Consider the following 24,276-nt stretch of genomic DNA (forward strand, 5'->3'; position numbering starts at 1 on the left):
CTTGCCTAAATGACAACTCACAACTGCCAACTGACTGACAACTAACAACGTACAACTGCAACTAACGACGGACAACAGACGACTGGACTAAAAGAAATTTGTTTCTTAAATATATTAATTTCTCCCAGTCATTCCAAAATCTGGAATTTTGTAATGTCATTGGTTCGACTTCCCGCTTAGTTTTGTGATTGGTGGAATAATTTAAATTTAAGTCAAAATAACCTTTCTCTGATTGGTCTGTTCAATACCCGAGGCCAACTGTGACAGTTTACATCGTGTGGTGACGCTAGGTCACTTATGCCTACTTTTGCATAAACCCAATTAATAGGGGTCCGACCTCTTACGGGTGAAATACTGCAATGGCCTGTCAAAGTATCCAGTTAAAAGAAGTTTTGAACTTCTTGAATGTGGATTTTTTTGAAAGGACAGCTGACAGTGACAAATGTAGGTCTATGTTCTGCTGAGCCTTCGCCACATGTGCCATGTGCAGGCGTGAATGTATTGAAAACACATTACTTCATCCTTGTGAGCTCGACCTCCTGACTAGATGATTACAATAGATCTTTTCCTCCATTCCCTCTTCATGCAGTTTGGTATGATCTTTAGGTCTGTTGTTAAGGAAAATGCCATAACTTTATTCAGTTAACAGAAAATTTGTTTTCATTGGACATTATTATACAAATACAGTAAACTCTCAATTATCCACAATAATGGAGAATAATGCTGCAGATATTACAGAATTAACAGATAATCTACAATTTAATTTATCTATTGACATGAATAGGTTTTGATATCTTCGTGTGATTTATAGGTTATCATACTGACAGAAAGCAGTGGGAAGTGTGAGATGTGAATGTGCGGTCAGAGGAGGAGGGTTCTATCTGGTAGGGAGCTTCTCTGTTGTTCAAAGGAGATGAAAAATAGTTAGGAAGGTAAGATGAAAATTTGATAACATAAGAAGTGAAAGAGGAAAGTAAAATAAAACCAGCCTCGCAGTGTCCATCTGCATGGGTGATGTTCAGTAGGTGGTGAAGAGGAAAGGTCACTAAATGAAATGCTTGGAGGAATGGGAGTGAAGCCAGACTTTCCTTAGTTTTGTACCCATCTTAAAGATTGAGGTTATGGAGGTGTTTTTATTATTTCAGCAGCTTTCTTGACATGCAGGGACTGGCACCATAAACCAGATACTGGACATGAATTCTGTTAGGTCAAAGTTAATATTATGTTTTGTTAGTATGAAGTATTCAGATACTGCTAAGTGTTTGCTCTTTAATATGGTGTGTGTGAAATTTACTTTCTCAACGTTATTCATCACCTGTATTCTTGAACCACATTGTGACCCCCCAATCGGATAGCTCCTCTACTTGTTGGGTCACATGTTACTGTGTCGTAGAGATTGACTGTGCACCCTCAGGTGAAGTGAATACGTCTTCCGTGCGTTTTGCCCCTTTACCTTCACCTTTCCCTTTTGTCAGGCCTGGCTCTGCTCGGGAACGGCACTGCCTGCCTGTTGTTTATATATAGTGTCATATGAGAGGATGTTTAAGGGAATGATGAAAACCACGATAAACCCCAGCCAGGTTAGCGGGACCTCCCGAATACGAAGCAGGAGTGTTAACCACTGGACCACGACGTGTCTTAACTCATTGCTTGGGCCGCTTTTGCAACAATAGTCTTGGCTTACGTTGATGTTATTCCTTTTGGTAGGCGGTCACCCTACGCATCGTCTACGCTGGTAAGGCGTTATAGTAAATAGGGTATGGCGGTAGATGTAGCGCCAGTTTTCAGCCTTGGTTACTGTCATGGTAAATAAATTAAAATCTTGCGGTTTTCCACATTATTGTTTGTTTTAGAAACTGCTTCCACCTTGTCTTATATAACCGCTCTCTGATCCAAGGAGTACAACTGGCATAATTTGGGGATAATTAAATTAAGGAGACTATGATGGGATAGGCATGGGGTTTGGAATTCTGTTCCTGTGGCGTCCTTTTGGAAATATGGTAATGAGCTTTTTAAGTCCATGAAAGGCAGGAAGTAACTTGACCATCTGCGCGGCTTTCAGTACCGCAGAGTTAGTTCCATGATTTATTAATAATCGATTCTGAGGGTGATGAGTATAAATGAACAGAATGCATGTGTGAACAATTATAACCTGTGGTATAACTGTGTTTCGTTGTGAATGGTATAATCCGTGGACTTTTGGTTCTCTTGTTTTGACATCGCGAAATGTATTTTGGTTTCTGTATATTGGCACCATTGGAACTTGTAATTTCAAATGGGTTAAAGTGTATGAATTTTACTGATAACACTGTTTTTTTGTATTGTTATAATGATTAGTGTACTTTGAGAAAATATAGTACAATTATTTCCGATTATAGTTCATAAAATAAGTTCTTAAGACCCTGGGAGTAGTTTTATAATTGTCAGTTATTTGTATGTTTATGCGTTCGTGAGTTTGTTGACGACTGTAATTCTGTGAAAGAGCATTCATTCTATATTTCGTATATCAATGGAGGAATGTTCTATACGTACGGTTTCTTTGAGGCATAAGGCAGACGAAGTGGTTCTGAAAAAGTTGAAGCAGCAATTGATGTCCAGAAATGTAAAGCTGCAGGTTTGTTAAACCGCATATTTCAGAAGTGCAAGGACGGAAGATCACGTCTTCACCCACTATTGAAGCCACTAATTCATAGATTTTTTTCTGATAATAGACGTATGTTTCAAAATTGAGACTTTCACACAAAATACAGTGTAATTGCAACATCAATAAGGAAGTGGCAATTTGTCATGCAGAATGAAGTACTGCAATTTTTTCTTGTGCATAGTAGTTTTCTTAATTCTTTCTTTTGATTAATGGCATATCATTAAAATTATTGTAGAAATACTATTTTGGACTCTGCTCTGCTCCCATCTGAAGGTCATTGGTTGATATGCTGACATATGTATTACTGCTTTCTTAAAATTATTCTTAGTGACAGAATTTTGGATTGAAACTGGAGTTGTGAATACTAGGACAATACAGTAACATGTAATCAATCACCTCAAGACAGGAATAGAGCCAACAATGAAAACTTTGTGTATTTAAAGTATACTTCAGACATTGGACAGTGTCCAACATAGAATTCATGTAATGAATCAGTCATTGTCACAAACCTTTAGATCAGAATCTTGCTTTTCAGTTGCAGGAGTTAACAGATTAGAAAGCTCACTTATTATTTATTCTTAATGTGTAGATGGAAGCAGTGTGTTTCATCACACAGTCCCTTAAGAATGATGCCAATAAAGAAGGCCAAAAGACTCTTCATGATATTCTTCTGGATGCAGACATAATAGAATTTATTTGTGAAGCCATGGCAACTCTTCATTGCCACTTGTTGGAGTATGTACCACCAATTCATCAAACTTTTGTAGATCAAGTATTTCCTATGTTTCTTATACAAGAATACTTTTTAACATGAATTGTTAAGGGGTTGCTTTTAATTATTGTATCGAATGGGAACTACCACTTTAAGTGACAAGGAGGATAATACAAAAATGAATCTTAAAGAAATAAAGTGTTAAAGTGTGGAATGAGTTCAAACGGCTCAGGAACTGGTCATGTGTTAGCCGGTTCTGAACATAGTTTTAACTAACCTGGTTCAGTAAGAGGCAGGGAATTTCTTGACTGACTGCAGGAATAATAGCTATTGAAGAAGAGCCCTGCCCCATGGAATTAGATGTCTTATTGTTCATGAATTATGCTAATTTTTTACTAAGATTTTAATGTTTCAGAGCAATATTTGCCTGCTTGGAGCATCTGGCAAAGAGCAAGAAGTTTTATAACAACAGCCATGTGCTTTACGTTATTGAGTGTCTGATAAGAACTGTTCATTTCCTCATAAAACAAAGTAACTCCTTTCACACACTGAATAGAGCATTGTCTTTACTTGCTGGACTTCTGAAAGGGTAAGAATATAACCATCTAATCAAAGTTAATACCAGCTGAATCTTTGGGTTTATATTGCAGTCTTTTGGGTTGTTGCACCATATAGTCACATAGACAAATCATGTGTTTCCAAAATCGAGTGTCAGAATTTATTACTTGGATGAGCCATTATGGTGCTTCACTCCTTACATCATCAACGATTGTGATCGAAAACCCGATTTGCAACAATTTTTACCTCTTTATATTTTTCTGTATTTTGCCAAATAACAGTTTCCTGTTGATGCTGGGTTTATGGGATACTCTGTATATTTTGTTATTATAATGCAGTAAGTATATTAAGCATGGAGTTATATAATCAGTGTATAGTCAAGATTTGTACCCAAGATTTCCCAAATACAGAGCAAGAGTGTTATCTACTTGACCACAATGTTTAGTTAGGTTAGTGTTTATTAAGATATGAAAGTATCTTTGAATGGTGGACTTGAGGTAGTTGACATGTATAAAGGCATTACCCATGTGCCTAATAGATGGTAATTGCAGTTCTGAGCTAACTTGTTGAGTGTGCATTCTTGTTTATATGCCTCATGAATGTTTACGAAAAGGTTGCTGTACATACGAGTACTAGTATGTTGCACTCCTGTTTTAAGTTTTTTGAGGTGTATTTTCTAAACACATATTTCAATTTAGATATGTAGATTGCCGTGTAGTCTGGTAGATGTTTACCGACATTTCAGAGGTACTTGCAGCTCAGCGCCCTGATGATGGAGGCAGCAAGGACCTCTGAAACTTTGGTAAACATCTACAAGACTACGTGGTGCAACAACCAAGAAGACAGCAATCTTCAGACTCACCACCGCGAAAAACTCAAATCGTACAATGTAGATATGATTGGTCTGGCTCAGAGTTAGGTTATGGTAGACTTTTGTGGTAAGAGTTATAAATCTTTAGATTCTGTAACAACAGAGAATTTCTTATGCAGATGGGTAGTTATCAGAACTCCAGAATATGAAGTTAGTATTGTTACTGAAATTGGTTTTCTTAATGTTGTAAAATGTGCTACCGGTGTTGAGTCTGAAGACATCGATGGTTTTATTATTACAGGTTTGTCACATTTACTGGTTCTAAGGCATTACAGGCGGGTGCATTCAATGTGAGTCAAGTTCTTGAGTTGATACAACGCATTCTGAGTGACAAACACAGTGTGCGGAATGAAACAGTGATGTGTGTAGGTTGGATACTCAGCAACCTAGTCGAGAGCAAGAGCCTTGCTAATCAGCTTGATGTGACGTCACTGCAATTGTTGGTTACTGTATTAGAGACTTGTATAACACTGCTCTCTGAATTTGTGAAGAATCACAAAGCAATGGACGAACAGGCGCAGAGTACTAAAAAGGAAGCAGTTTTAGTGATGAGTTGTGTGACTCTGTCAGTGACAAGGTAAAGATGATACAACCTCAGTTTGTATTAATAATCAGTTGTAAGTCAGTGCTAAGAAAAAGAATGTTTTTAAGTTGAAGAACAAGCAAATAATTTCAGGTGGAAGGAAACAAAGATAATTCGTTCTGAATGTGAGGGATATATGCATTGTAATTCGTTTCAAAAATTTTAGGAGAAAATATGCCGATATCGGCGTTTTGGGTTGTAACACCATGTGGACTAAAAGGCAGATACCAGTCTTTTGGAGGAACATACTGCCTCAATCTTCAAGGCTGAAGTGAGAGTGTTAGGAATTTGATTGTTACAGGTTAGGAGAAGGACTAGGCCAAGGGTTTTGGCCAACCAGAGTCAAGGGATGAGTAAAGGACAAGGAGAATTCTGGGCCGATAAGAAACAGGTCATTCAGGGAACCAGATGATGCTTTCTGCATTTAGGTTTACTCCCAGAATACTCCAGCTCTATACAGATGTATATTTAGACCTTTGATTGCATATGTGTTGACCACACAAGTTGAGGCACATATAGTGTTTAGAGAAAAAATGTGTTTAATGACTCATCCTCCCCAGGATTAGAAGTGTAATTTTTTGTGGGGAGAATCTTGTAGAAAAAACTGTTTAGTAATGTTGTTTATACCATTTTCTTAATAACCTACATTTATTTATATTTTAAGTGTGAGTGGTAGGACAATATTAAGTTTGTATCTTAGAAAGACAAGTCAAAAGTAAGAAGATTGAAATGGCACAGGATAAAGTCTCTTGGTGGGCTTTTGTGAACATGGTGGAACCTTTGGATAAATGACTATCAAGGAAGTCTTTTGCCACAAAATTATTATACTATATACATCATCTGATTTGACTCCTTTGAAGGTAGATTCTCTCTGAATTATGTTTGTAACCAGTGCTGAACTGTAGCCACTGACTTTTATTTGTGAAACTGAAGAATGAGTTCACCTTTTTTGTTGAATTGCTAAAATTGCTTGAAAATTTAAATGTGATTTGTGAAAGGCAAACTTCGTGTTTCTGTACGTGTCTCAGGTTACTTAATTTTTCTTACTGCTGTGGTTCATTAAATATAGCAAATTGTAATTGTCTTAATAATTCTGAGACATTCTGGATTTTGTTATGTTAATACATGTGATAAATTGAATGCTGACTTATGTCTAACAAGTAATTAAGAGTTAACTTACGTATAATTACATTGTTTTCTAGATTGTGTTCAGTTCTGTCACGTGACAAGGTGTTGGAGAACGGAACTGACAAAATGGCTAATTTTCAAAATGTCCCAGTCGTAGCTATGTATTCAAGAAAGATGACTGATGTGCTGTTGAAATGTGTCCAATATGTCAGCGCTCCTTACATATTGGTAAAGTATTATTTTGATCTGTAATCTTGTTCATATATGGCACATATTTGTTTCAGTTTGAGTCAAAATATTGTCATTCACGTTATTTTCTTACTATTTTATGGAATGATAATACAAGATTGGTATCACTATAAGGGCAATTTTTTTTTAAACTTTATGACAGTTCATTAAAAATGATAGGCAAACAAATTCACATATTACACAGTTACTTTCTGTAATAGATTTGTCGATTTGTTGTTTGTGTTAACTATCCACTTAAAACATATAAGTATTTAACTTAGCCACAATTTTCTCATACACAGTGATCAATATAAAAATGTACTGTGTCCACATAAAACATATTGACATGATGCAGACTGAGGAACCCAGGACTATATTATTTTATTTTGATTTGCACTGATATTTAAGGTAAGAGGTGTATTACAGACTCTGAAAACAGATTAAACTGATGTGAGACAAATACTGATATTTTTATGTCCCGTTGTTTGCAACGGGCTGTTCTCTAGTATTAATTAATTTTTATAGAAAATTACTGGCTCATTTGATCCCTTTGCTTCTAACACTTTTAATATTTACAGGAAATAGATATGGAAATATCGAACATGGAGTTGTTTGGCAAGTTTGTATGTTGTTTGGAAGCATTATACTGTGAACCTGTGAAGGAATTGGTTACTCCACAGTTATCGTATCGCCTCGGTGAACTGGGATATCTGACATTCTTGCCTGTGATTTCCACTTGGTCTGCTTACAAGTAAGGCCAGTATTAAAACTGTGTTTAATGATGTGCCTCATTCATAAAACTCATTTCAAGGAAACGGTTAGAAACCTCATGTATTGACTTTGTGTTTAGCTTAGTACTACATTTTTCTGCTACATTCATGGTGGTAGATGTCAGAATTTGAATTGCAGGATGTAAATGGGAGAATGTGCGTTGTATACATTACCGCTAGTTCTGATTTGTGGAGGGTCAGTTTTAGGATGTATTCAACTTATAATATAAAAGAGATTATAGTGTTAAAGTATTGTTCAGAGTTATGATTAAGAAGCCATATTGACTTGTTCGAACCTATAAGGAAATTTGCCAGACTATACCTGCAAGCCTGGTCAAAGGGATAAGTTCTTGTACTTGTTGCCTAAACTATTGCTACCACATTTTGAGAGCCATCTGTTGCCTACAACAGAGCAAAAGCTATACCCTTAGCCACAGCAGAAATTTCCAACTGGGGATATAGCAGAAGAAAATTTACGAATAATGATGATTAATTTATCTGGTACATATTTGTGTCAAGTATCTGAATATTATTTCCCTTTTGAAAATCTATTGCTGAAACTGAATAATGGGCCTAATTTTGCTCAGATGGCTCTGCTCTGCTAGTTATAATAAGATAATCTGTTTTCTTTCTTCTTTTTTTTTCCTTTTCTTTCTCTCAGATCTAAAGATGGAAGCTCATTGAGCTGTATATGCATTTCTGTCTTGGGAGAGCTGTTGTCTTCTATGTCAGCCGGTATACTGGGTATAGAAAGTCTGTGGCCTGGTGGTTTTGCTGCCTTCCGGAAGCATCTGCAGATGGGTTTGGGATTCGTTCCTCTTCACTGTGCATACTGGCAACAGGCTCTTTATGCTCCAGATGCGCCTCATTCCCTCCAACATGCAGTCATTGTGTTCAATTATTTCTTCTGCCTCTGTGCCTCAAGGTATACTTTATTTCACTACTTTGAAAAATAAATATTATCTTATGTCTGTGACACTGGTTGGTTAGTTACATTAACAGGAAGTTTTGAAAATAAATTTTGATGCTTTCCTTAAAATGCTTCCATATAAAGAGTTCTTATTATTGCAGTTCTGGTAACAGAAGGGTCTCTATAAAGGTACAGTCATTTCAGAGTAAAACTGGCTTGGTTGCAGAAACTCATATGATCTGGCATATTTACATTGCACACTGTCGGGATTGGTGACTGGAATACAGTTTATTGACATACAACCCAATGTTCATGTGCATGGGAAGAAGTTTCACTTGTTTATTTAATTTTTTTCAGGCCAGATGTTGGTGCACCTTGCCTTCCTGCCTTAGTGTCATACCTCAACCACTTGCCTTCAGTTACCCTAGTTCCAATTCCTATCACCAAAGCTATATGGTTTGTCTTTGCAGTAAGTACTTCACGGAGATACTATATTTATGCATCAAATCACACCTTCTATTCAAATTCTTAAATTCAGTAATTGTAATGCAGGAAATTTTAGAATCTGCTGAACTCACCATACATTATTACATATTCTCCTTTTGAGTGATATTGCTATTATTTATGTTTAGTGAAATTGGTACTATATTTTTAAATAAGTGCACACATGTTGTTTTGATTTGGTTAGCTGTTTTCAAGAAATTATATGAAAACTTTTAAAACATATTATGTAACACAAATTGACTCTACTCTGTGGTTTTAACCTTCAGTACAGACAGATTCTGGGGGTCTCAAGAATCTGTGTTCCTTTGAGGTGTACAACTTAAAAAGGAAGTCACAGTAATTAACACTTCAAGATACTGTAGAATAAATCTTAAACATATGATCTAATGCTTTGTTGGTGGTATGATTTATTAAGAACAAAATTCTTCCTTCTATGAGTAAGTTTCATGATAATGTCAAAACTGCTGCATCTCCAAACTGGGGGTCGTTTGTTTTTTCTGATGTAAGAACTGTCCATAAATAATGTTAATTAAGACAGAAGTTCAGACATGAATTTTCATGCCCTTCAGATTATCTGCTAATTTATGGACACCCGGTATTAATAATCAGTATGTTATACTCTTTGATGATGTGATAAAATTGTTTCTGTTGCAACTTACATATGCCATCAGGTGTCATCACTGTCATACTCGGGTCCAGTTTGTATGCAGCAAGCAACGAGGGTCTTATTGCGGTTATTGGGGCAGCAAATTCAGTTAAGGAATGTTTATACTCATCACCCTGCTGTGCTGTATTGGGTGTTCACATCTCCATGGATTCATCCTTCAATACAGAAAGGAGTGGTATGCCACAAGCTTTTTATTAATATTTTTGCTAATTTTTCTTTGTGTTCCATTGTTCTTGCTTTTTATCAGTTTGCTGTGTACAGTACAGAACAAGAGTGAAAAGTTAACTCCAAGTGAATTACATATATTTTAAAATGAATTCTATGCAGCTCATTAGTCTTGATGTTTCTTTATTGCTGATACAGATATTATAGCAAGACGAAACTGATTTTGTACATATTGTGTCACATTTATATCTCATCTGGACATTTTTTTGAGTAAGTTTGAACTGCTGTTGACGTGCATAAAAGAGAAATGACAGTAGAAGAAGAAGAACATGAATTACCATCTCAACAAAAATTCTTATGACACAATATATAAATATTCAGTGAATAACAAATGCTTATCATACAAGCTTTTAATATCTTTGAATAAACCTTACTTCAGTAATTAATAACAAGAACTATTTTCTTCCAATATCATATTGTAAGAAATATTTTCTTGTAGGATTTGAGGTTTTCATGGCAGTGAGTCTGAATATGGCTGTCTTCGGGGTTGTTGAGCCGTGTAGTCTGGTTACTGATGTCTCACTCATCACCCTGATGGTGGAGGCAGCAAGGACCTCTGAAATGTCGGTAAACTTCTATCAGACTACTCAGCGCAACAACCCAGAAGACAGGCATCTTCAATTATTTTCTTTAGCAACAGAAAGGAAATTTAATATTAATAGTCCTTCACATTGCATAGAGCCAGAAATTAATTTTGCTTGTATTTTGTTAAATACTCATCCGTGTTTTAAATAACAGAATTTGATTTAATACCTATATTTTATGGCATGTACTGAGTTTCTGAATGAGCAACTGTTTTTAAAAAATAATAATGTTCAGTTTGGATTTTATATAGCTAGGGTGGTTATAGTTGGCTGTAAATTTGCATGATAAATTTTAGAGTTGACCTCCAGTACCAAGTGTCATTGGAATAATGCAAGTAATTTCAGAGCTAAAACATCTGGACAGACATTATCTCTCTGTTTTAAATGAATTTTATTTATTATGCAAATATAACACGTAAGAAATCAAACTGCAATTTCAGTTTGCTTTGTTAAAAGTTTTCTTATTTTATATATTTTCAGTGGATGAGAACCAGGCACAAATATTGCTGTTAAATGTTAAATACCTTTTCAATGCTATCATATTTTGTATTTTTTTATTTGAAAAGTTATTTGACATTAATATTTTTCATTGCTTAATGCATTCTAATGTAATGGTTAGTGTTTTCAATGTTTTCTTTTTATAGATGAATCTATGGCTGGAAGAAGACCAGTCGGATTGTGGGAAGGATTTGATGGATTTGGTTATGATAAATTATGATGCCAGTCACTGCTTACTGGTAAGTGAAAGGTATTATAAATTTTGTATATGTGCTTCCCCCTTCCCATAACATTGGGTTCCTGTATCACAGATTGAAGTCATAGTATTTTGAAAGTTAAGATAAAGACCTACTAAAAATAAGGGATTTTAGTGGAAAACTTTATCAATGTAAAAGTAAAATAAATTGTAATTTAGTAATACAATAATATCAGCTCAGAGTGTCTGCCTGCAACTTGAATGCACATCTGAGCACATTGTATTACTATGCATTGCAATGCGTTATTCTGTTGGGCGACGCTGTGCGTAGTGGCTTTATGCTATCTGACACTTTGAACAGTCTCTGTAACATGTTTTGTTATTAAATAACACTTTATCTTAATTTCATATTGAAGTTATTTTGAATTTTTTATAATGAAATCCCTTATTTTTGGTATGTCTTTATATTCCTTTTAAATTGCCTTTACTCCTTAACCTTTTTGAATTGAGTTTATGTGACCAGGAATCTTTTTACTCGTAGTCTCTTGATTAATGTACCCACTGAGTTTGACTTGCTTATGAATCCCCTGTGTATTATTATTTAAGAAATTATGATAGTTACAAATTTTGAATTTGTATCTGACAAATTTAATGTATGTGTGATATTATGCGTAGAGGCATATCACTGAATTATATATTAATTTATGGTTCCGGCTGATTTTACCATATGGACTAAAGAATTTCAAAGAAAGTGGGCACAGAAAGTTATTCCTTTGTTTAGAACACGTCTTTAGTGTTGTAGGAGAAGTGTGTCGATAATGAATGCCATTCCCATTATACTGAGGACTCTGACAGGAAATATAATCTTGTGCTATTAGTAGTGGCAGAGGCGCTGGGAACATTTCTCAATATCTCCACATCTGTCACTGAAGTTCGCACCCAAGTAGGTAGCAATTCTGCTTTTTATTTGAGAAACCTTGGGATTGGATTTCATCCTGACTGAGGTTTTTTGAGCACTGCTGATCTTATCCTTGGGAATCGGAAAATCAGAACATGAAATGAACTACTTGCCTTGATATAGTGGATGGAAATGCTGTCTGTATGCTTTTATAATGTTGTGATGAAGCAGAGTGAAATTGTTATTTTTACTTTCATTTGTAGTTGATAATCAGAACAGTTTTATTAGGCATTATAACTTAAAGTCAAAGAAGTTATGCAGTCAAATTGTTTAATGTTTACCTAAAAATAGCAGGATGTTGTAAGACTAAGAAAATGTAAGTTTATGTGTAAACTAGTCAAAGGAAAGGTACGCGATGTTTCTGTATATGCATCCTATATTCAGCTAACTTTAATTTTCGTATATGAATGTATGTCCACACTAATTAAAAGTTTAACTAATTGTTTATTGCTTAGGAATTGATCCAGTGTGGCAAGCCTCAGGTAGTAAAGAGAGGTATACAAGTTATGCAAGATGCTATATTACACCAGTTCCGAGAAGGTAATGATGAGTTAATTCAGACACTTTGGGACATAATACCGCAAGCCTTAGCAAGGTTCAGCAGCAATAACAGTCCGTTGCAAGGTGAGGTTTCTTGTTACTATTATTTAGTGTATTCCAATAATATATTTACAGTACAGTCCTCTTAAGATGCTTTCCAAGTAACCATCCTTTGAGTTGGAGCACATCTTTCAAGCATAGGTTCAAAAATGGTTACTAAATGAATTGAGTAGAAAGTTGTTAGTAGATATTAATGATTTTATTAAATGTATTATCTCTTTATATCCTGAACTTTTTTATCATCTTACATTCTGGCTATATAGTAATGGATTTATAGTTACCCTGTTTAGATGTTCTGTGATCTTGGGATAACATACAATTTTTGGTCGGCTGATAATGGCTAATGTTTTATATTATACTTAGGAGTCCTGTATTGCACTGTAGGACACACATGCCAGTCTCAATTAAGGGCTGCTTTAAAAGAGATGACTATTCCAGGAGCCATCGCATAGGTGGAGAAAATAATAGTTGCTTACTTTTACTAATTCCAAGCTTGATCTTAAGATATAATTTTTGTTTCTCTCTTTTTTACACATAAATTCAAAGTTCATCAACATTTATATCCTTATTTAATTGAAGCATAAAAGAGTGGTGTTCAAATAGCTGTTGCTCATGCACTTGAAGCTTAAAATTAATTAAAATTTGGATATTTGGGGTGGCTCATCATATTTAAATTGAGAACTGATACTAACTCCATGGAAGCTAAAAGTCACTCCACTTGTGAAAAGAATGCACCTGTGTTACATGTCTGATTGGACTACACTCCGTGGTGAAGGGCTCCATCAGTTGTTTTTGTGACCAGATGGGTTCCACAGTCAGTTTGGAAAATACTGATATTAAACCAAATGAAAGAGTAAATCTTCCTCTACCAATCTGCGTAAATAACACTTTAATAATTCCAAAATTACAAGAAAGTAACACCTGTAATAGGCTGATGGCCTTAATGTTTATTTTATAGACCTCCATGCTAATGTCTGTGCATTTCATTAAATGTGTTGTGGTCATCTCTACTTTATCCTGAGAAATATTCAGTCACTGTGTAAAGATAACAATATTTCCTTTATTTCTTGTTAGCTGCAAAGATTGGTGGTTTGATGCAAGTAGCATGCATGGCCGTTCCTCATAATCTGAGTGCCTCAACAGTTGTCCGTGCAGCCTGCCTTTTAACACGAGTGTTAGCGAACCAGGAAGTTGAAAATGCAGATACACCATTAGCTTTCTATAAAGCAGCAATTTCTCATGCATTCCTCTTGCTTCTTATATCAATGGAATTGCAGGATAAAAGAAGTAAGTAATGCGTTATGAGGTTTGAAGTTGTTATGGCAGTGAACATGTGGGCTGTGGTCTTCTGGATTTGGTGCTGTGTGGGCTGAAGACACAAGACCACAGTTCACAAGTAATGTGTAAATCAAAATTAGTATTGAATGCCTTATACTTTAAATATTCTTTACCAGGTGTAAAACAATTTATTAAATTTGCCACTTTTTTGTCCACTTATCTATTTGATTGTATGTGAGTAGCATAATTATTTTTATATAAATATATATAAAATTTGTCAAAGACATGACAGCACACCACCAAATTTTACCTCACAAAAAGGGGATGCAAAATTCTACGTGGCAGTAAATATGTATTTACATATAAATCTTTGCCCTGTAAAAGTGAAGGCACATGAAAATTAAACATAACACATGTTGAATAAAACTATCAGTGATGAACCAGTGTGTTTGTGTGTGTGCACATTATGAATTATAATTATGAAAGATAAGGTATTGTCTTTTTCTAACTATAACATGTGAATTTCTTATAAAAATGTGTGGCACACCTGAAACCTCGTGGCAGCGCACTGGTCGTGGAACACTGTTCTAAACCATCAAACCCAGAAGTTGAAGTCTGACCAAAAACCCTGAAATAGGGGTTTAAATTTTGTTCCCATATGATAAAGGTTAATGACTTCCACAAACAAAATCATCCAACATTTGCCTGAAAGCTACTGCATTTTCAGAGAAGAAATTCATTACTGATGGAAGTCATGCATTTTTGCAAACATTTAATTTATATTTCCTGAAATTCAATTTTGAGAATTGTACTATTCTAAATATTCTTTTATGCCATCGTGTGAAGTAGCAGATGTCTTTGGCCAGTATACTAGTATACAGTGTCAGTTTTATTACTGCTGTTCCAGATGGAGATTTTCAATGAACTATGTTCTTTAAATATGTTAAAAGTTCTTATTGGTACCTCACAGACTGTGATATTTATTTAAAATGTTTAAGAATTCCCAGTATTGCATTTAATAAAATTTGTCATGGGAAGTGCATCTGGAATCGCATACTGACGTGATGATATATACTTGATTTTTCATCAGATGTTGAACACCGAAATACAGTGAAGCCTTTTGGAGTGCTGTGGATTTTAAGAACGTGATATGGTGCACAGATGTGTTCCTGCAATTTAAAGTGAAATTTATTTTTTTCAGCACTAGCTATCTACATAAATGAACCAAAATTTTTAAAAGTGTTGCATACCGCTATGGAGTCTAAGCATTCAGTGATATGTTCTACCGCAGTTAATTTTCTTTCTCATCTGCTTCATTACCAGATGATTTTCCAACATATTGGGGTAAGTATTTTCAGAATTCATATATATTTATTAATTCAGGTATGAATCATTAATAGCTTTAGTTAGTGTTTGATGAATAGATATGTACACTGAGAAAAATAAAACCTTGGTTTAAGGTCAACTCAACATCACTAGAGACTATATGATGTAGTCTAATGGTTAGAACTTCTGTTTCATATTCTGGAGGTCTCAGATTTAAATCTCAGCCCAGATGCCAGCTATCCTCCCTCCATAAAAATGCTGGAATAGTACCAGAAGTTAAATCATGACTGTTTTCTTCTGTATCCTTTCCAATTCATTATCCCGTCATTTGACAATATATAGCCTTTGCTACTGTCGGCATCATTATATAAACCATAAATAAATAATTAAACAACTAACATTACTGGCTGTTACTGTCTACCAATTATAATGCAATCTCAAAATTAACATAACAGAAATTAATGTGATCTAAATTTTGGTTGTGGCATTTTCTCTATTTTTAAATGCAGCTTCAGCACATGAAGGTGAAGTTGGCATTAAAATAAGAGAGGTTTTGAGAAATTGAACCCATTACACCTCACACACTGTGCTATTCTAGATTGCTAATTTTTAATGGGTCTCAGGTTGGTCTAGAAAGTCTACCTTGACTGAGATTTTTGTGGATTTCCTCAGTACTTCCAGGTAAATGATGGTCTGATGGCTGTGTATACATACTGGCGAACATTTCAGATTTATTCATGAGACTTCTGATTTTTACTCTGTCTCATTTTCTCATGATTAAAATTGGTTAATTTTAGTTTGTTAGTAAAATGGTATAATTGATACCAGCTTTTCTCTTGGAAGTGTGTGATGAGGACATTTATCACTGTTGGAGTCTGTTTTCATCAGTGTTTTTGAGTTAATAGCTGTTAAAACATTAACCATACTGTCAAATGGCAATAAACTTTACTTAAAAAATAGAAGCTGTATGTCACATTTATGGTAAAGTTCATATTCTTAAAGTTGGGAATTTTACATGTATCTGCTTAGCTGATAATGAAATTATACTTCTTGTGCTGTTGCAGTGTGACCATGTTGTGAGGATCGATATCGAACAACTGCTCCAGTTATTGATGAATCCAGATTTTGATGTACTGTCAGCAGGTCTGCAGTTGACTTTTAACCTCCTTCAATCAAAACTTGTACATCCAGCAATCAGATTGTCAGAAAAGGGACAGGATATTATTTCACCAGAATTTCTTCAGGCACTGTTTATAAAACTTCAGGCCATGAGCATTAAGGTATTAGTATTTGTTAATATACAAGGTACATGCATGTAGTTTTTGTATTTGCTACAGCAAAACAATATATAAGTAGACCTAAGATGAACTAGAATCATTCTTATGCAAATATCTTCTTGGTCCAAGAAGAAAAAGTTTAGCCAGTATTTCGTTGTCTGAGATCTAAAGAAATTCTTATGGTCATATGGGACCATAGATATGTCGGTACAATTTCTTTTTAAGATCATGGTAATAAAACCTTAGAATTTATATTTTTAAATGCTTAATATAAAACCAACTTGTTTGTTAGATTCATCATGTCAGTATGTATTTATTAGTTGCATTTTACATTGAATTTTTTTTAAATTTGTTTCATTAATTTTTAACAATATAAACTTAATAAATTCTTTCAGTGACTTCTGTGTCATATAATGACCCAACTTTTGTGCAATTATATTAACCCGTCGACGTGGTGGTTTAAATACCCCGCATATACCGCTGTCGTGCTGTTCCTGCGGTAGTATTTTTTAAATGCCCGTTTAAATTTTGCTGTAAAATACTCTTTTTTTCATAACTTTTGAACTATATGAGATATAATTATGAATTTTTCACCGAAATCCTCTTAAAAGATGGTTTTATAATCTTACCTTATAAGATGAGATGTGTGAGCAGTGGAAGCAAGTCGATTAGAAGTTTAGTTTCAGAAAAAAACGGAGTGTACAACAGCCGGTTCTTTGAATAGTAAGATCTACGTGTAGGCTTTTGCACAATGCCCATCAACATAAATAGAGCCAAAACCACGTAAATTTCGTCTACTGTGACATCTTGCCAGTTCCTAATCCTAGAGCGAAATGTGAGAGGATGGGCACTTTTTGATATTTCTTGTTGAGCATATCTGTTGGTTTGATCAGCAATGTGCTGCACAAGTGCTATATCGAAAATATTTTCGAATGAACTCACGACATCTAGTTCAGCAGTGTCGAACTGGGGACCACATACATTACAAAATGCTTCTCGTGAAGCAGGAAATGAGTCTATATTTTCCCACAAAAACTTGTTGGAAACCACACCTGCCTGTACGATGTCGTCCTGTCGACCGCCACTACCATTATCACAATCACTATCGCTAAACACGACAGTTCCCGGTGTCACAAACTGTGTATAATCAATGTCAAATACACTATCATCGTCCGAACTATATTCACTTATACTCTCATCTTCTAAAACTTCATTTAAAACTTGTATTTGGTCTAGCTCCGTCAGAGGACGACTTGTCGAAGGAACAGCCATTGTACACTACCAGGTCAGGCGTTTATTTTTAGACTCTCCCTTTCAGGTCATTGGAATGTACCACTGTTGCCACATGTATACACATAGAGCTTTATTTCCACAACAGGCGAGAACAAACCTCATCGCGCTGGCGTTATTTATTCCATACTTATGGGCGTTTTAAATTAGGCTTTGAGGCTCGCGTGTTTATACGTAAATCCACAAGAACTTTAATTTAAATGCCCGCGTGTGTACACGTAAAACCACGTCGATGGGTTAACAGTCATTTATTGTAGGATTTGAGGTTTTCACTGCAGCAATTCTGAAAATTGCTGTCTTCTGGGTTGTTGTACCATGTAGTCTGGTAGATGTCCAAAAACATCTACCAGACTACATGGCGCAACAACCCAGAAGACAGCAATCTTCAACAGTCATTTCTTATTACTAGACATACAGTTGAACAAGACAAAATGCTCTACGGTAATGTATCCAGAAAATAAATTGTTGTTTGCAGGAAAACCTTTTATGAGCAACTACCATAAAATAAGTTGAAACACTTCGTCTTTTATGGGATATCAGTATTGCATATAATGGTTTGCCATATTGGCTTATGTTATATTTGGACCATGAATGTTAGTCAGTATTAAAATCTGTTACTTGTGATAGATTGTGTGTTACTGTGAAACAGATTTATGCATTTTTAATTTTAAATCTGTTGTCATTGCTGCTAGAATTTTCCAGGTATCTCCAATAGTTCCTGGAAGTGCCTTGGTGCGTTACTTCATTTTTCCTCCACGAAGTTTGCAGAGCCCAATATACATACGCATCTAGCTACACAGCCTTGGACCTGTTTCTTGATTTGTTCCATGACACGCACAGCTTCCATTTCAGGTTGTCATGACTTCCTGTACTTCATCTCTCAGTGGCTACAGTGCTTCAAATCTTATCAGACTGCTTCTAGGTTAGTTCGTGAGATGGTAATAAAGTTAAAGGAAGAAGTATCAATTTTTGCTGTCATTTCTGTTTATAGTGATTGATGGTAGGGATAAGTAACTAACCAGGATATGCCTCCTTAGTGTTTAATCTAGGAATGAACTAGCATTTTGTAACTATAATAAACAGATTAACAATATTAAATACTAAATTCTTTTATAAAATATAAATAATCCTTGGTGTAACAGGCCTCTGAGAGCCAAAGCCGACTAGCTGGCTGCTGGCCTCGCGTTCACATGCATAAGCAGAGGTGAACGATCATCCAACCAGATATAGGATGACGTGTGGTTAGCACGACGAACCCCCAGCCATTGCTAGTTTTCCTGACCGGATTACGCTACTCATTGTAGCTCCCCAATTTCCTCACGATGCTGGGTTGGCACTGGACCCATACACTGGTCGAAAATCTCATGAGAAATTTCTTTTCCCGAGACTCGAACCAGCGTGCATTCCGTATCACCGGTCTGAAGCATGATGCCTCAGACCGCGCGGCTACGACGCGGGACAAAATATAAGTATTTTGGGTTAATTTTGTAAATATAAACTGTAATTTTACCTGTGCTTTTTATGAACGTGGAACTGTTTCTCACTCAATGATGGGAGAGAAAAAATGTTGAGGAATATATTTGGATCAAATACTTTCGAATTTTTTCCTCACTTTTCTCGTAGAACCATTTTGCTCATGAGTAAGAAATATACAAACGCTTGTTCCGTGTGTCTCACACATGGCATTTCAACAAAGGAAGTAACGTAAGTGAGTAAATAACTGTTTGTTGAACATGAGACTAAGGATCCAGGATTTGATTGGCCCATAACATATAAGTTCACTTCATGGTTGTCGTTCGACAATTTTCTTTGACACTTGGAAAAAAACTTCGGCAGATAATCTTAAACATTCAAAAGAAGAGTCTCGTAAACAATTTGTTTTATCTCATATAATGAGCATTTTCAGATTTCATAAGGCACCAAAAACAATTACGCATAATTTGTGTTTTGTGAATAATGAATATATCATGTATTCAAATGTCTGAGTAAATTTTCACCACTTTTTGTCTTCTTTAAATTTATGCCTGCTTTTGTAGAAACTAAGTTTTGTATGTGAGGTATAAATAATCAGAATTATACTATATGCTAACTGCTTGTACTCGATGTACCTTTTTCAGGTTTAAAATGTTTCGTTTGGTCTGCAAGAAGGAAAGAGCGCTGTGTCCGAGTTTGCTTTCTGAGACTCTTACTACGCTGGCTACCATGTTCTTAAACTGTAGTGATTTCAGCACTGTGAATTCCAGTACCAAGCAGCTGATCCAACAAATCTTAAACGGGGTGTGTACGTTGTGAAAAACGTTAAGAAATTTACTGTCTCTGTGTATAGTCTCTAATACAATATTTGATCAAAATCAGTCCAACACTTTTCAGTTCGAGATGACATAATCACTTTTGTTTGTCTTGAATATCATGATATGTGGGAAAGTTTTCTCAAAAACTGCATAAAATTTTTTACATAACGCAGAATACAGATCTCCTTAAATTGATTTTACGGTTCATATCGTTGTATCAGTAAACAATTTCACTGTAAATTTTACATAAACATTTAATGTTCACGTAAGTAATTTATGTGAACTCCATAGCTGAGTTTGAAGCCCCTGAAGATGGTCTGTGATGGCTAAAGCACATAAAACAATAGGTAAAATTTAATGTTAATGTAATGAAGTTGTATGTGATCATTAACGGTGAATTAATGTAAATATCATTAAGATTTATAAACTTCTATTTTAATATTTTGGTATGTACAAATATTTACTGAAATAAAAATGAAAATAATTTACAGTGCAGTGTGATATATGTAATTGGATTAGCTTTGCAACGGTACATTTATATTTAGAGTAAATTAATGTTAAACTAATTTTGAAAATATGTTTACTTCATTGTAGTAGATCATAAAATTGCGTACTACGTTTATGTAATGTTTGTGCCAACAGATCCTTGAAAGTGGAACTGATCTCTCTGAAGACACCTGCAAATTGCTGAGACAACGTCTGCTAGATGTCTGTTCTTCCACTTAACTCTTTCTCCTTGCTTCATTTCCTGAGTGGAACGCTGGTGTACTTTTGTGCACATTTTCATACAGTACTGTGTTCGTATTAAACTTTATTTCATTGGCTTTAGTGAAAAAGATACATTCTGTAAATAGTGGAATGTTTTCCATGAATGGTTAATATTAAATTATTGAAAATATAAATGAAATTCATATACCACCTTTACTGGCATAACTCTTAAAATGGAAAATCCAAAAACACTTATTTCTGATGTGGAAGTAAACAAAATATTTTAATAGCATATTTCATGTGGCCAATTTAAAGTTTATGAAAGAGTACGGAGCGTAAAATGACAGTCGTGAAATGTACGTTGCAGTGTATACCAAGAAATGTATGCAAACTGTTATATAACATGTAAAATAGGCACTCAGATCATTTGTGTAAAATCTTTCCATGTTTTATCAAGATATATGAAACGTATGCCAGTAAATATGGTAATTAATATGGGGTTACTAAGAAATATGCAGAACTATTAAATAAATACATGTAATAGTATTTAATGTACCATTCCCAAATTCAATAAGTTTTACAGTTCTAAAAATTTAATTTCTTACGGTAGTTACATGTTCTTACAATTCATTTATGTTGTCGAGTTACCAGAAAGATAAGTCAAGTAAAATAAAAGTTATCTCAGATATGTAACCAATTCATATGTGATTCATCTTGGCCAGCCAAAAATATTAGTGATGAACATTTTATGGTCATAGCTTTAAACATTAAATCTGCTCAGTATTCTCTGTACTGGAAGCTACAAGTCTATAGGTTAACCCTTTTTTTAAAGTATTTTATTTTTAAAGTCATAACCTTAAAAATCCAAAATCAGTGGTCACTACTTCATGCTCATGAGAAGACGATCTTGTATGATACAGTAATATGATATCAAGTAGAATAAGCTACAGTACATTTTATGTAATATTTTCTCTAAGATTAGGATTCTAAGTGTCAAATTATTTGTGTTGTATCAACAGATAAGATACAAGAAAAGATATTCTGAACTGTCCTTAATATTTAAAAATCTGGAGTAAATTCTCAGGAACCCTTATATTGTTTATAACATGCCGAGAACAGCATTCAAGCTAAATTTTTGTAAAGATACTGTATCTTTAAGTAAATGTCTGACACTGAATCTTTGGACTATATGAATATTTATATTATAGTATAAATTTTACAAGTTGTTTTACTTGGTCATCCATATTGTTCAATTTAATTACTACATGTTATCGAGCTTTATGTTGCTGTTTTGAATATTAAATAGAGTTCTTGTTACAGCAGTTTGCTCTTCTTTCAATGCGTTGTTCTCGTTTAAATCCTTCGCTTTAAACTGATTGTAATTCAGTTTGTTTTTGAATGCTTTTTATGAATCAATGTCTAATTACTGATTCATAATTACTACAAAACAGAAACATATCCAATAAAGTAAATGTAAATACAGAGCTTAGGAAGGGATTATATTGGTACCTTGATTGTTTAATATCAGTATTTACTGAATAGTTTGTTAGAAAATATAAAAGGGACTTCAGTAGTTTAATAAATGTGTGTTGTTTGTTTTACCAGTTCTTGTTATATCAGTTTAGTTCTGCTGTAGTGCATGATGAACGCTCCTGCTACTTTTATACAGGGGAAATTATGTCTTAAATGTGCATGAAGAGAAATATAAAATAATGTTTAAGTTTGAAATGTATCACAATATAAATTGTGCTACAGTGCTCCACCAGTTTTCTTCTCAAACCTGAGTCTACCAGAAAATATTAGCAAACTGAAGCAGGGTCTGACGTCACGGACGCTGCCGACCGGCCCTCTGAATGAAACATCCTTTGAAGGAATTCAAGCGGACATCTATTTCTCCCTCTTCCAGCTGTAAATAAATGATCTAATTGTAAGTCATTTGGTTCTAACACAAACAATATGAAGGGAGAACTAGTTCTTTGGTAACCTGACATCAGAAGCCCTGTAACATGAAAGCCTGGGAGTTGGGCTCATATTTTCTGTGCTTCAAGTGATATAAATACTGATATATGGAATGCTGGGAGTTTATAGGTGACAGATGTTTTTTGTTGGATTTGTTATTTACAAAGGTAAAAAATATTAAAGTATGTTATGTTTTTTAAAGGGAAGTGTTGGTAAGAGCAACCATGAATTTGTTATGAAAAGATATGCAAGTCACTAATTTATATCTAGATTTCTCATAATAAATAAGGTAATAAAAAATAAACTTGCTGAACGATAGGAAATCATTTATGATACTCCCAAGATTAGTGGTGTAATATTCCAGGTATGTATTCGCAAGTAAACGATACAAAGTTACGGCCTATTACTTATGTTACGGATTCATATTTTAATTATAACAGACATGGAGATTACTGTCTTCTGGGTCATTGTGTCATGTAGTCTGGTAGATGTTTCAGAAATCCTTGCTGCCTCCATCATCACCCTGATGATGGAGGCAGCAAGGACCTCTGAAACGTCAGTAATCTACCAGACTACACGGTGCAACAACCCAGAAGACGGCAATCTTCAGACTCGCCATTATGAAAACCTCAAATCCTATATAACGTACGGATTTTCCTTGAACAGGTCATAATTACTCAGCTAATAAACATATCCTCTGCTTGTATGATGGATTTTTATATTTTCTTCTTAAATCAAAGTTGAAAGAAATGTGTTTGGATATGGAAGCTTTTTTGATCGAGCAAAACACTCCGTTTACTACTTACAATGGTACCATTATTTGTGTGATAAAACACAGAATGCTTACCTGATCGGACTGGTAGATGTCTTGGTAACAGGAAGGTGATATGCACTCTCGCACACATCTGACTCTTGTTATTCCACTCATTTGAGCACATGTAGGACTTTGCTTACATGCTGACTCAAATTCTCGGAATGCCATCTCCTGCAAAGATATGTTTAAAACCTTAAAGATTCTGGTGCATATGAAGAGTATGAGTTTGAGTTATAGTACCATTTCAGAATAATTTTAACTTACATTTTTGCTGGTTTCTTTGTACTGGAATTCTGGAAAGGTGAAAGTAGCTCTTATGGTACCTGTTGCTAATGCAGTCCCTAAGAGATATGTAATTACTAATACAATGGGAGCCATGATTATCTCGGCAAATGACACCCGAAAAAGTTGCTACAAATTCTTTTTAATTTAAATCATTGTGGAATTTGGAAGATTAGGGTTAAAACCAACTGAATAACGCCTCCTTACAGACTGTATTCACCATTTGATAGAACAGAGCGATTACATAATATGTAGAATTTAATCCATACTTAGTTGGTTTCTGCAGCTAAGTATTTAATTCTGTGGGATGCTGAAAAATATAATTATTCTGCAAAACAGGTTATGATGACTAACTTTTCTTATTTCAGTGCAGTACGCTTTTCTTATGTCATATGGCGGGAGTTTTATATTATGG

The 24,276-nt window shown here is 34.8% G+C and overlaps 2 protein-coding genes across 3 annotated transcripts; one reads left to right on the forward strand and one right to left on the reverse strand.

The window, feature by feature from the left end:
• Positions 1 to 462: 462 nt before the first annotated feature.
• LOC110836846 (meiosis inhibitor protein 1) lies at positions 463 to 22,407 on the forward strand. Of its 2 annotated transcripts, XM_087351480.1 has the most exons (17): positions 463 to 2,614; positions 3,234 to 3,379; positions 3,772 to 3,945; positions 5,027 to 5,362; positions 6,571 to 6,724; positions 7,303 to 7,475; positions 8,156 to 8,419; positions 8,762 to 8,873; positions 9,580 to 9,750; positions 11,029 to 11,121; positions 12,492 to 12,660; positions 13,711 to 13,923; positions 15,116 to 15,258; positions 16,305 to 16,520; positions 18,500 to 18,729; positions 19,925 to 20,084; positions 20,741 to 22,407. In XM_087351480.1, exons 1-17 carry the CDS (start codon positions 2,510 to 2,512, stop codon positions 20,822 to 20,824), a joined length of 2,943 nt encoding a protein of 980 aa, XP_087207606.1. In that variant the 5' UTR covers positions 463 to 2,509; the 3' UTR covers positions 20,825 to 22,407. The 2 variants fall into 2 exon arrangements, with proteins under 2 accessions (XP_087207606.1, XP_087207607.1); XM_087351481.1 differs by lacking the exon at positions 3,234 to 3,379 and having other exon boundaries at positions 2,505 to 2,614.
• On the reverse strand, positions 21,339 to 24,256 carry LOC110836848 (uncharacterized). Its single transcript, XM_022078498.2, has 3 exons — positions 23,844 to 24,256; positions 23,613 to 23,750; positions 21,339 to 22,712 (listed from the first exon to the last, which is right to left on the reverse strand). The coding sequence occupies exons 1-3, from the start codon at positions 23,955 to 23,957 to the stop codon at positions 22,632 to 22,634; spliced, it is 333 nt and encodes a 110-aa protein (XP_021934190.1). The 5' UTR covers positions 23,958 to 24,256; the 3' UTR covers positions 21,339 to 22,631.
• Positions 24,257 to 24,276: the final 20 nt, after the last annotated feature.

This window comes from Zootermopsis nevadensis, unplaced genomic scaffold (genome assembly GCF_977971745.1).
Source record: "Zootermopsis nevadensis isolate Lab colony 2312 unplaced genomic scaffold, Znev_1.0 Znev_ptg000019l, whole genome shotgun sequence".
Taxonomy (NCBI): Eukaryota; Metazoa; Arthropoda; class Insecta; order Blattodea; family Termopsidae; genus Zootermopsis; species Zootermopsis nevadensis.

What these genes read in the sequence shown, in the direction of transcription:
- LOC110836846 (XM_087351480.1), top strand. Translation starts at nt 2,510, where the DNA reads ATGGAGGAATGTTCTATACGTACGGTTTCTTTGAGGCATAAGGCAGAC. An exon ending in CTATATGGTTTGTCTTTGCA is followed by an intron (nt 8,874 to 9,579) that starts GTAAGTACTTCA and finishes ATATGCCATCAG; the next exon opens with GTGTCATCACTGTCATACTC. An exon ending in TCTTATCAGACTGCTTCTAG is followed by an intron (nt 18,730 to 19,924) that starts GTTAGTTCGTGA and finishes TACCTTTTTCAG; the next exon opens with GTTTAAAATGTTTCGTTTGG.
- LOC110836848 (XM_022078498.2), bottom strand. Translation starts at nt 23,957, where the DNA reads ATGGCTCCCATTGTATTAGTAATTACATATCTCTTAGGGACTGCATTA. An exon ending in ACAAAGAAACCAGCAAAAAT is followed by an intron (nt 23,751 to 23,843) that starts GTAAGTTAAAAT and finishes ATATCTTTGCAG; the next exon opens with GAGATGGCATTCCGAGAATT. An exon ending in ACATCTACCAGTCCGATCAG is followed by an intron (nt 22,713 to 23,612) that starts GTAAGCATTCTG and finishes ATTTATTTACAG; the next exon opens with CTGGAAGAGGGAGAAATAGA.